At 34.6% G+C, this 13,901-nt stretch overlaps 1 protein-coding gene across 1 annotated transcript; it reads left to right on the forward strand.

The window, feature by feature from the left end:
• Positions 1-3,442: 3,442 nt before the first annotated feature.
• LOC113280053 (aspartic proteinase CDR1-like) lies at positions 3,443-4,780 on the forward strand. The gene has a single exon (XM_026528695.1). The coding sequence runs from the start codon at positions 3,443-3,445 to the stop codon at positions 4,778-4,780; it is 1,338 nt and encodes a 445-aa protein (XP_026384480.1).
• The last annotated feature ends 9,121 nt before the right edge of the window (positions 4,781-13,901 follow it).

The raw sequence follows: 13,901 nt of genomic DNA on the forward strand, positions 1-13,901 counted from the left end.
TTTTTTCTTAGTTTAATTACTTTAGACCTCAATTAAAAATCTCCCTGATTTACTTAAGTTTTCAAATACGAATAGCAACCCATATCTCCCCGTGGAACGAATCTGTTCTTATAATTATAGTATTATTTATAATTGTGAAGTGAAAAAACTTAAATTATTTTTGCTTGGCTGACAACTGACCATCAGTGATGACGGGTTGTGCTTTTAATCTTCGCCCTTGAAATAACTTCATCACGCTACTATGTTATCTTCGCGTTTTCCCACTGGTTGAACGATATTTTGTATCCGCGGATATATTAACTACAGAATTACTAGTTACTACTATAATCAAGTAAGTTGATGATTACATGCCACACCACACTCTGTTTCAAGGTATTCTCATTCTTCTCCGTATCATCATTGCAAATCATATCTATGTTATGGGTTTTAATGAAAAAAATAATATTGAATATCACGATGATGAATTCCTCAATCTTGCCCTAATAGATAATCAAATAAATCAAGATATGATATATCATTAGAAAATGTAGGAAAATTAATTGTTGATAAAACCGTTTGATTAGAATGAAACTCCTATGTCAACCAGCACCAATCAAATCGATTTTGCGAAAAAAGTAATTGGCATAGCAAGGTGCTTTGGAATGTAGAAAATATATTTCGAGTCTTCAGAAAATAAGGTGTCATCACTTAAATGTTCCAATCTAAACAAAGGTATGCTAATGGTGTTGATGCCGGAATCACCTCCCCATTCTCTTCCATGTCTGACGTGTTGTGATGATTTGGTCAAAATCACGTGTACATCTTTTTTCTATTCGTTTTATCCTTGTTAAGGTGTAAAAGATTCCTAATTCAACACCGTTAGTTTTTTATAATTTTAGAGCGTCTCCAATGGAATGTGTATGAAGGAAAAAGTCATAATCCACATATGATCCACAACAATATTTATAAAAAATCATCTCCAACCCATTGATGTGAAGATGATGTGGCAAAAAAAAAAGTTAGACATCCTCTAAGTGAACCTCTAATTTTAGACATTCACTTAGAGGATGTCTTCCCATCCTAATCACACTTTTGTTAATAAAAGTCAATGGAAAGTAAAAATAGCAAGGATTTTAACCAATTACATGTCTACAAATAAGTAAACAAATAATAGAAAACTTTATGGGTTTGAGATAAAACTTTTTTTTCCCCTAATATTTAGGATTTTATACTCAAAGGATGTCTTAGAAGTGATGCCACATATGAAATATTCACATTCACCATTGGTGAAGCTCTTAATGTCTTCCGAAATGGTCTCTTTATCTTAAACACGATATGATTCTAGAATCCTAAAAAATCAACTTACTCCCAGCAGATGGTAAATTGGTTCCACGAAAAAATAAAATCTTAATTGAGTAATACGAGTTGGATTTAATTTCCGGGCAAAGTTTGAACCCGAGAAACAACCGATGAGAATGAACTGCCGCTATTGAAGACTACATTGATATTACATAAAATTGAAGAGATATTTTATGAGTTCGTGACGGATTAAGAGTTGGGTTCCTGCTAGATTTCAGTTTGTTTGATATTAAGAAGTTAGGAAAGAGGAAAGCTTGTTGTTGTTGTTGTTTAATTCGATGAATGAGTACGATTGAATGTGTGTTTTAGAGTTATAACGCAAATGATGGGATGTGTGTGAATTTAAAATTTGCATGGATGGAGATCTGAAATCACCAGTTTGAGAGCCGGGCACAAATTACCCGTACAAAGGCCCGAATGAGTATTTTCTTGACAATACATCCAGCTGTTACCAATCTTGTTTTGTGCATTCCAGCCATGGTTGAATTGGTTAGAGGAGTATTCAGAGATTCAGAGAGTACACGACAGATTCAGTAACGGGTTCCTAATTGAATTTGAAGTAATTGACCCAAAAGGAAGACCATGAGCCCAAAGTTTAAATGAATGAATCTACTAACACAACCGACGATCTTAATTTTAATTTTTTTTATTGAAATTGGATTTCTTGGGATTCACCTTATCACCGCGAAAAGATTAAGATCGTGGATGAAGAAGAAGATAATAGATAAGTGAAAGGAAGAGAGTGGAAATTTTGAGAGAATAATCTGTTCCAAAAAATATCACATGATGTTCTAAATATGTGTCTTATGTTTTGATGTCATGTAGTACGGCCGTGTTTTCCACATAAGACAGGGAGGAGAAGGGGGCGACATATAACATTTCAAAAGATATGATTTTGATTGATATATTTTGCAAAAAGGTCGTAACTTTGTTGCCTAATTAGGATCCGGGTCATTGAACATGCAGTTGATGCAAAGATTCGAAGACTAATTTTGAATGTTACACACCCTCTCCGTTAGTTGAATGATGTTGACCGCTAAAATGTTGTCAAAATCTACAACTATTTCGGCCTCCATCTTCTCAAATCGACTGATAAGTGATTGAATGAAATATCATTAGCAATTTCAAGCCTTCCATTATTCTCTCGACCAAATTAATCAATTTAATTAATTTATCATAACTAACAAGGGTAAATCGAATGGAAAATGATTGTTACAATTAACGCAGGGAAACCAACGACTCCGCAGATCAATAAAACTACTGAAAAGAAATTGTAGACAATAATCGTCAGAACTAACAATCTTCAATAAAACATAAAAAGAAATACCAAAAATGTGAGAAGAAAGTGAGCTTAGCCATCCATCTCTCATAACCTAATCCTCACAGGCTCTGAAATCCTTTATGGATCCGATTAATTATAATTGGACTCTATCATCACTTTTCTTTAATAAATTAACAAAACTACACTAAAATCTACGTTTATCAGAAAAAGATGAATATGTTAGTTTTCAGATAGCAGTGATGTTGGTGGAGAAATGGGAAAAGATGAAAGAAAAGGAATAGGGCAAAAATCCCGAACCCATGGAAAGTTCGTTTCTTGTTTTGACGGGGTGAGTCGGTGAGAAACAGTTCGGACATATGATGTCATTTTTTATTTCATAAGGGTAGTTTGGGGAAATATTAAGACGGTCAAAGTTATTCGAGAACCCTTTTGCATAAACCGCATCTTTTAGGATCTTTTTTCTTTTTCTTGCATTAACTTAATATCCAAAGATCTGGGTGATAACAGTCTTAAATTCTTAATAAATCTTAATATCCAAAGAAATATTATGATATAAATTTTGTATGTATTGTGACAGCTGGCAGCCTTTAATGAGTATTAATAGGAAAAGATCCTGTTTTAACTTCCAATATACGAAGAAATAACAAGAATTAAATGTAAAATACTATAAATTGAAGCTCAGAATTGCAGGTAGTTATGTCCACCAAAATTCTTGGTAGCTTAAAAATGGGTGTGATTTTTTTCATTTTTCTTCTATCAATTATTCATGTTTCACTACTATTAAACTCGGTCATCGCTGTGTATCCAACGAAAGGTTTTAGCATGAAGTTGATTCATAGAGACTCCAAGGAATCGCCTTTATATCAAGGTGACCAATTAACAAGAGAAGAAAGGCTTCAGAGACTCGTAAAACAATCCAAAGATCAAGCACGTTACATCGAGTCACAAATATTACTCCATGACAATGAAACACTCTCCATGAATCCCGATGCTATGCGTTTTCCTGTAGTTTACGAATCACTTAAAATTTACGTTGCAATGGTTGGTGTAGGTACATTTGATGGTAGCCAAGAACCATTCAAGAATTACTATTTGATGGTTGATACAGGTAGTGATGATACTTGGCTTCAATGCGAAGGTGCCACTAAAACTTTCTTTCAGGATAAGCCACTTTATCCTTGGAACTCGTCATCTACGTATCGTCCTGTTCGTTGTGATACTCATCCTTATTGCAATGGAGATAGGTGCAATTCTGATGGTCAATGCATTTATGAAGTACGCTATGCGAGTGGAAGTGTTTCATCTGGTATTTTAGCAGTAGAAAATTTTACTCTAGGATCCAATACTGGTGGCCTTGAAAATATTGATTTACAGATGGGTTGTGGATTTAAGCAAGAGAATTTTGAAAACTATATCGGTAAGAATCATTTATATGGCAAACGTGATGTTATTGCAGGAATACTCGGTTTAGGACCAGGAGAAATGTCTTTTCTAAATCAATTAGGTGCCGCCGGAGAAGGAAAATTTTCCTACTGTTTCGAGGCGTTTAAGTATCATATTGAGGGATCAGATACATATTTAAGGTTTGGTGCAGATGCAACAATTGGAAGCGCATCTCAAAAAGTACGTACAACTCCCATTGTTGTGCCTCCTTTTCGGGCTTATGCTTATTACTTAAATCTCGAAGATATTAGTGTAGGTAACAAAAGAATAAACTTCCCCAGTGGTACTTTTGAGCTTAAATCCCAAAAAGAAGGCGGTGCTATCATAGATAGTGGTTCTTCAATATCCACGATGTATAAAGATCATTTTGATATAGTTGCCGATTTGGTGAAGGAACATTTCAAAAAGTTTGGGGTTAAATATATTGGTATCCGGGGATATTATGATGTTTGTTTCCGTCTACGTGGAAGATTTGATATTGCTAACTATCCTTCCATAACACTTCATTTTCAACGGGCCGATTACGTTATTTCAGATTATCAAGCTAATTTTGTGATGATGGACACTAAGACTATCTGCTTAGGCTATTACCGAGATAACAAAAACATGCCATCTTTTATTTTAGGAGCAATGCAGCAAGCTAATAAACGAATTTTGTATAATATTATGGAACGGTCACTCTCATTCGCTACAGAGTATTGTGGATTAGGTTCATGAAAGGACAATTCGGCTAGCTAGCCAATAATGAATTTACTTATTAATTTGATCTCAAAGCATTATAATATTTTTCTTTCTTAATTTTTTTTTGGGTGATGCTATTCCCCTCTCTGTTTACAGCTCTATTCACATCTCGTGCTGAGGTGTTACTCTGACTTGGGTGCTCCTTCCCGTTTTAGTATTATTTTATTATATTTATGTTTTCCCCCGACTTCATTCTTTTTCTTTTGTTTTTCTTTCAAACCAAAACAATCTTCGTTTCAGTCATTGCAAACTTTCAATTTCAAGAATATAATCTTCATAGCAGATCCAGGTCCGACCATCAATAGCCATGATATCATCATAGATTTGTAAAAAAAAATTCTTTAGCTACCACGAATGAGTTCAAGCATTTCTGATATCCCTTTATTCATTAAAATCTCAATCAAATCTGCACAAACAATTCCGTTTTAGTACTTCCCATCTCCATACTTGACGAAGCTTCCAGAATCAAACAGATGTGGATGCTGGCTTTAGTTGTTTAAGGGTGAGAATTTTTAACCAGTAAGAATCAATTGTTGATCAAAAACATAAAGTGAATATCTTGATCGATTAGTAGTAATATTTTCCGAAATCTCAGAAATTGAAGATCTTACCCCCCACCACCACTGCCTTTACTTCCACCACAACCATGTATTTACAGAGAAAAATAAAACGAAAGCTCAACTTATTCAGACTAACAACCAATACAACTAATACAAGATCATTTAAGAAGCAATATCATTATCAACTGATGAATCAAAATAGGATTTTAAACATATTCCAGATTTTGATTCTAAATCTTCATCATCATCTGATTTTTTTGCTCGAAGACCATCATCTAATTTGTATCATACTTGTATTGATTGTTACCTTGTTTTGATCAACCTAAAGTCAACATCAAAATACAATGATCATATCATTTCAAGGAAGAAAATTTTGAACATTTTCTGTTCTTCTATTTTGCAGAAAAATTGACCAAATAAATAAAGAAGAACGATAAGAGAGAAAAAGAAAAAATAGTGGAAGCATTTTTAAACTTTTACAGAAATATCCGACGGATGCTTTTCTCCCTCCTTGCATGTATTGGGACACGTCATTTGAGCTGTGATTAGAGCTGTAAACAGAGAGGGGAATAGCATTACCGTTTTTTTTATTCTTTTGGTTCTTTAAGCCTCATGTAACCATGAGTTTTGTTTTCAATATTGTGGGTGGAAATTTAAAAAGATGATGTAGGCTTAGAACTTTGTTGACACTAATTGACTGAAAAATCTCACCACGCACACACAGTGATTAGACTATCCGGTGTGCCTTAGAAAAATACCGGGATTACAAATTCCACTGCATACTAATTTGAAATGACAAAATAACAAGTGCACTACTTTACTTTTCGATATCAACCTATACAGATAACCTTATCAAACAATATAAAAATAAATAAATTACGTTAATCGGCCCAAAAATTATTTCCTAAAGGTGATCTTGGATATAATGTGTAGGGAAGAAAACTCTCATGGCTTCACGCTTACTGTATGTCTGCAAATTTGTCTTTCCTTGTGATGTGGTATTGTTACTATTGTATGAGATCATATTAAACTCTTCATGTCTCTCAATTACTTGGAATCTCTGGCCCAATATCCATAATCTTGAGAAAGTTTCCTTGTGAGTAGCCATAAGCCGGAGTCGTTTCTGTCTGATCAGCTTTTTCTAATTGTTTAGTTAATCCATTGAACTAGAATGTGTGGAGTGGTGAGAAGAAAACGGTTACAGGCTGCTATAACCAGTACTAGTAGTCTTGTTACTTGTGACCATGATCTTATACTCCGGCATACATCTTTTCTCCTTGGACGCAAAAGCGGCTTGTGGTGGGTCTCTTCTCTGCAAGAATAAACATTCATGAGGAGGCCTGGAAGTTAGAGGCGATAAATATTCAATCATAAAATATCAAAAGTTAGAAGCTATATAGTATAATTAAGCATTGCTAGTCTTTTAAAGGCAGCTTCCAGATTAGAAATTTAAGCTTTGGAGGATGCTCCATGTGCCATACCTTTGTAGGTCTTAAAAGTTGAAAGAAGCTGGCCTAGCAAAAAAGAACAGGAACAACAACCTGCTTTTCAAAATGCTTATGTTCTACCTGTTGGAAAATTGATACTAAAACAGGGTGAAGAAAAAAATGTTGTCTCTGGGTTCAAGAATCTAATAATAGATTTTTTTTGACAATTACTCGATCCTTCCCAATTGAATTGACGAGTACAAACGAGTCAATGAATATTGCCGTCAGGATACTTGAAGCCCTACAACAATGTTGGATTCAAAGTTTGTACAACCTTGACCCAACCAAGAACACATGTTTTGATTCTGATGATGCTTGTAAGAGAGAAAACAAAAAGTATTTTATGTTCTTCATCTCTTTGAATGAACACAAATCATCACTACTTATAGGGAACTCATGCCTATTGTAGATGCCTCTTCACTTCCAAAAGACACATATGGTGTCTAATGGGAATGGTTGTGTCTTTTGTGAACCATCACACCCATTAGAGGTGCCTCTTGATATCCAACTAACATACATTGTGTCTATTCCACACAGACTCTCCCTAGGTCATAACGGCAAACTAAAACCGAAAACATTTTATTTTCTATGTTATTGAAAATATCCAACACTCTTCCCCTATTTCAATAACCAAAAATATGAAATTAAGTAAAACTTATAAAGCAGGAGTGGCTGCATCACTCAAGTGACTGCCTACGTACCCGACTGGGATCAAGCCAGCGTAGTTCAAGGTAAGTTGAGACAAAGCATCATCGTGGAAACCAATACATAAATGATAGGTACCTTTTGGGTTTGAACCTCCACTTAGTGTAAGATATTCAAAGCTTCATCGAGGTCCTATGGTGAATTTAATCTTGAACCAAGTACCTTTTGTGATAAAGCCGGAACCTCCACACATATTGATTTCAGGAAGTAGTGTGTTCCGTAGCTCGCACATTAATGGCCCTGTGCTTTCTCCTGGATTCATGAGTCCTTTTCTGAGAACGGTCTTATTCTCATAGGAAACGGCCTGATTTCCAAATACTCATATAGGTAAGTCTCGAAGGTGTTGTTGCGAGACACCTTGTGATAAAAGATAGACTTATTAAGGATTTTCATCCATCCCTAAGATCATGCAGAATCAGTACACTAGAAGGACAATGGGAAATTTTAGTTTACTGTACCACAACCACTGCAATAACTTGTTAGTACCACATTGAACTTAGTTTATCTTTTTCAAGATATAACATAAGTTGGGTTTCCATTATTGTTGATCAAATAGACCTGAGTCCCATCTCCTTACACTTTATTGAATGCACATCCTTTGGTAGACACTTTGTGGAAGGGTATGCCAAGTTCTTTTTTGATTCAATATAGTTTACTATAACTACTCCCCTTTTGAGTAATTGTCTGACAATCTGATGTCTAAGACTAGCATGTCTTGACTTTCCATTATAAGTCTTGTTTGAGACCTTATAGATCGTAGCCTGATTGTCACAGTTAATCATAACAGAGGGAGTTGGCTTCATCCATAATGGGATTTCTACTAGTAAATTTCTAAGCCATTCTGCCTCTTTATTTATTAATTGCATCTACTTATGCAGTCAATTTTGACAACATTATTAACAAAATGTTCTCTAGGAATCATAATTAACATTGATAGTTAATTCACAAGAAGTCATTAAGTCATTATAGACTTGCATTCACTAGAGGCATAGAAAATTTGTAGGCAATTTTCTTGCTAATTCAACAAGCACATTATCACGATGAGTAACTCCTCTACTCATCCCCAATCCTCTACAAATTTATACCCAAGTACATAGACAATGTCTATTTAACATTTCGCATTACGTAATGTAAATGTTCATAATTTATACATCGGTAATATCATAACACCTCATCATGGGATATTTGGTCGGCCGCCCAACCTTCCAACACGTTACATATTAGCCGGTATTCCACTTTCCTTTCAATGTCATTTAAGACATACCAATTTCCAGATTTTGGAACCTATAATTCTTATCGCAAGAATTATGCTCATATCAATGAAATGTTATCTCAACATTTATTGATGATTTTGGTTATAAAATAACCAAACAACTAGAAAATCTTTGTTATAAAACAACCCAACAACTAGAAAATCTTACGATATTGTCATATAAATTCTCCCCCATTTCGTGACACCCGGCTCAATGCCACGGACGAAAACTGATTGGAGAATCATGTTATGACTTCTTATCAGTGGCAACTGGCAAGGATATCACATCTGAATTTCCTTAAAGGACCCATCCAGATCCAGATACAAATTTCCTAGTAAACACAGCATGTGAATTAATCACGTTATTGCCCTTCGTATTCCTGAAAGTTTTGTATAAGAAAATTTCTAGCAAAACATGGCGAAATCTTCGAATCCAATACATTGGTACAAATACCATTCTTTGGACTCGGTTCTCTTCTGTATACTACCCTTCCAAAAGGTGTCTGTCCATTTTGGTTCTAAACACGAATATAGTGCACACAAGAATATTTCTATCTCGGAAAAAATTCACAGAGTAAGCCTACTCATGCAATTCCAAAAGAAATTCTCATATTCAATATCCATAGGGAACGACCACTGTGTGATCTTAGTAAGATTAATTTACGCAACTAGATTAGACTCTAAGAGTATATCTAATCAATTATAAGTCCACATCCCATGGATATAAATTACAACAGTATTACAGAAGTCAATGAACATTATGAACTTATTTCGTTTTCGGTCATAATTCCAAAGGACATGACGAGTCGTCAAAAGGGAACCATCATATGAATCCCAGCCATCCATGTCCCTATTTAATTCCTAAAAGAAGGAATCTTCAAATCCTTACAGTAGTGCACAATTACTACTTTTGGATTTGGCTCTCTATTAGCCATTATTGGTAATATGCCTCCACTAATAGCCTCCCCTAATTTAAAAATTCAGTAATCAAATGCATTGATCATGGCATCATAAGCACTATCAGACCTTCCCATAAGGGTCGGTATACTTAGGTTACACTACAAAATATGTGAACCCTCACAAGAAAATGTGATGAAACAATCAACCATATTGAGTAATATGCTTTTGTATTCACGGCTGAGAAAAAGAGTGTAATCATGTACTAAAAGGCATTAGAACACTGAAGCGGCAAACATCTAGTTTTGCATGATAATTCGAGTTCTGGTATGATTTCTTACTCTATGTATTCATCACACAAGTAATTATCCATCGACACAATTTTAGGTAGTGCTCAAACTCCAATGGTTCTTGCAAATCTTTACAAAACCGGCCATGTCAAACTCTTACGGAAGTCTCCTAGTTTTTATGCCCTGCATTTGTTGAGAGACTCAACCAGATCTCCGAAAGGGCATCGCCGCATGAATCTCACTGATCCATGTTAATACAAGACCAATCAAAATAATTTGTTGTTAAAATAGCTACCAAATTATCAGTCCGAGCATCGCCCACTAGGCGTACTAGGAAAACAGCGTATCAACATTGTGGTATAAACAGTGTTTGAAACTGTCCCACCATGCTCATAAAGGCATCTTCAAATCCATTTTAGTACTACAGTTACATCTCTCTGGATTTGGCTATACTAATACTTCCTAACCTAAACATATATGCAAACATCTAGTATACAAACCAGTTAAAAACATGCATACAAACTCAACAATGAGATGATTCGATATCAACAGATATTCACAAACAATATATGTACATAGATGTAAACATGATACGACTGCCACTAATCACCACAAAATTTCTAAGGAAATCTCTAGATTCAGAAATCAAGTAAGACACTTTAATGTGTGAAAATAGCCTCTTATGAAAACAAGCTTCTGAAAATGCCATCCTTAATGAAATATACATTAAAGTACCCTTTTAGGGTTTTATTGACTTTTATACCCTTATTTAGAAAAGTTCCACACCCTATTGTCTGAGTCAGCTACCACTTCAGCAAAAATTAAAATCTGAGTCACCTACACGTCAGGAGAGATTAACCTCCTAGTGATTTCCGTCTGGAGATTTATCTCCTTCTCTCTAGAACCTTTCTCTCATTTCCTCTCTGTTCTTTCTCTCAGTTATCAGCAGAGATTAACCAACGATCACAGCAAAACACCAATACCCATAACGGAAAATCCAGAAAAACCCTAGATTTTTACATACCCAATTCACCATCTATGAAGAACAAATAATAATGGATAGAAATCAGGTATTTGGAAGAAGATATTAGGGGAGAAGATTTGGATACACATATATCAACCGAACCTCAGAACGAGCGGAAGAAAAAAAAGGTATGATTTAGGGTTTAAACTTATTTGTTATCAATCAGAAATTAAGATTCAATTTTGTTGGATATGAAATGAAAGTAGGCAATTTTTGGTTAGGTGTTTAAGATTTTGAATGATAAGTGGTGTTCTGAAACTTTATTTGGTTAATTGAAGATAAGATTTTGTCTTTAGATTTTTGTTTTTTTTTTAATCAGATTTTTTTGGGGGTTTCTGAAACTGAATCTTAGTTTGTTTATCATGTTGTTATGTTAGTTTATTGTATTACCATAGATTATAATTTTGTTATTCTGGTGCTACAACATTCTTAATAACAAAAGTTTGTTATTAAGTTAGTTTCTGGTATTACCACAGATTATCATTTTCTGTTTTTGTTATTCTGATGTTATAACATGCTTAAAACTTGCTCGTTTATGTTTTGTGATAAGATGTGTAGTTGATGTTTCAGTTGTATAATCTTATTGTAATGACAAACGCGTTATTTAATCTTTACAAATCGATGGGTATATGGGGGTTAATTTTTAGAGTTTACAATAGACTCTAGGAATTGAGGGTTCATATCATGTTTTAGATTGAAGAATCAGGGAACTATAGTGATTGATGTAGTGTATGATGCTTACAACATTGGCTCTTGGTGGTAGGATTAAACGTTGTCAGAAGTTTTATTTTCTTCTGATATATGGCCATCAACAATGATTCTTTTGCAACTTAAAACACTGGCATGAACCTATTTTGAAATTTGATGCATAAGTGGTTCCTACTGTTTTCATTTAAGATTGCATTTATTTGGTTTGTTGAGTGTGAATGCTTTATCCTTCCACTTGTTTACCCCCATGCAGCCCAGGGTGGTTGGAAATTAGCTGTGAAGTAAATAGAACAGTGTGTGTCAGTAAAATAACGTATTTGCAAGATTGAAACGTTTGGTGGGTGTAGGGAAGGTCTACTGAAACTCCTTATTTTTGGTGTTCTTATGAGTGGGTGGTAGGGAATTTTAACTGTGACAGTATCCAGAACACAAAACTTGAAACTTGCAAGTTACGTTAAGGTGTTGCATAAATGATGATAATTTTAGTCTTGCAACAATAAAATATCGTTGACAATTTTAGTCTTGCAGCAATTTTAAGCTTAAAAACAATGCCTGAAATGTTTTCTTCGTTGATAATAATGCTTGATACAAAATTGAGGTCGATTAAGCTCTATGTACAACCATGGATGAATGCTCAATTGTTTTGATGTGTGGTTTGCTTAAGCTTCATGGTTACCATTCTGACCTTCGTATTTTTCTGTTCATTGTTATGTGATCAATAAATTCAGGAAGAAACAAATATATCAATTAGGTTCGCCTCCTACTCTACTGTTTTTTATTTTATTTTATTTTGAAGTTGAGTGTATGCGAGAGATTATGCGTAGAGCATGATGCCTAAGTCGGTGAAAATAGAAACCTGAAGTGTCCTTGCGTGAATTTTAAGAGATTTAAATTCCAAAGTATAGCACTATTTTATGAGCATTTAGTATGCTCACAGTAAAAACTAGTTTATTGTTCAATTGGTAGCGGCTAGACAACCGTAGGGATGTGGTATCCACAGATAACGCTTTTAATTTAGTCGTCTTTTCTTTGTTAGTTTGTTTTGGTAATTAGAGCTTTCAGATTATTTATGTTGGTGCTCGTATGTGTGTGTTGGACATAGTTTTAGGTAGATAGGAACTTAGTTTTACTTAATCACTATAACTTTGTGTCGGGAGTTTACTTTGAGTAACTAAATAATCTCGATTATAATATGTTTGTAGGTTCTAAATTATGGGTGCAGGACAGAAGAAGAAGAAGTGTTCTAAAAAAGTGAAATTTGCTGATCATGTGGAGAAAATTATATCACTGAATGCCACTGTGGAGGACAAAAGAGTGGTATCTGACGATGGTGTTGAAAGGTAATAGGTGACATTTAGTCTAATGTACTGTGTCATGCCAATTTTTTTTTAATTGCTGGAGATTCATTGAAAACTTTAGGAGAAACGACATGTGATAACAAAATAAAGAGAGGGTATCTTAAGTACTGAATTCATTTTTAATCTGCTTCATCATTTAGGAATCTATATCATGGCTTAGTATTTTTCCCTCTTCTAATGTCCGTTAGACTGTTAGAGTCTTTCATTTCATACATGAATTCATTATTGTTTTTTTCTTATTCTTAACTCCGATGGTACCGTTGAGCATTCTCTGTCAAATGCTGAAATGTATGCATTAATAGCCTATAAGTTAAATTTGAACAATGACAATAACAATAGTTTAGTTATTTATATATAAAAGAAAGTTAGATGCCTCTATGCGAATCCTATTTTTTCCATGTCGTTGCATTGTTCTTTCTAGGTGTATTTGGTATAAGCCACTTGTAAACGGAAACTAGACCGGTCATTCGTTGAGTCACTTTCACAACTTGAATACATGTGGTTATTGGATTAGTTGGAATGTAAGACTATTTATCTTTTTTCAATGTTGCTGCTTTCCGCTCTCAAATACTTAATTCTAAGAACTTGTATGTTGTAATTGGTGTAACTATTTATTTCTATGTTGTAGGATGTTTGTTCACCCTTCCAGGTACCGGGCTTATACGTGCAAGGTAACAACATACTCGAGCCCGAAGGTTTTGAAGTGGGTGCGTAACCTGCTGTCTCCTGCCGAGCAAGAGAAATTTATGTCAACTACAATTGGCCCCTTACTGCACCTGCCAATGCAAACGTGGTCTAGTTCCTTGTTTCATTTTT

The sequence above is a fragment of the Papaver somniferum genome, chromosome 5 (genome assembly GCF_003573695.1).
Source record: "Papaver somniferum cultivar HN1 chromosome 5, ASM357369v1, whole genome shotgun sequence".
NCBI classification, from domain to species: domain Eukaryota; kingdom Viridiplantae; phylum Streptophyta; class Magnoliopsida; order Ranunculales; family Papaveraceae; genus Papaver; species Papaver somniferum.

What these genes read in the sequence shown, in the direction of transcription:
- LOC113280053 (XM_026528695.1), top strand. Translation starts at nt 3,443, where the DNA reads ATGAAGTTGATTCATAGAGACTCCAAGGAATCGCCTTTATATCAAGGT.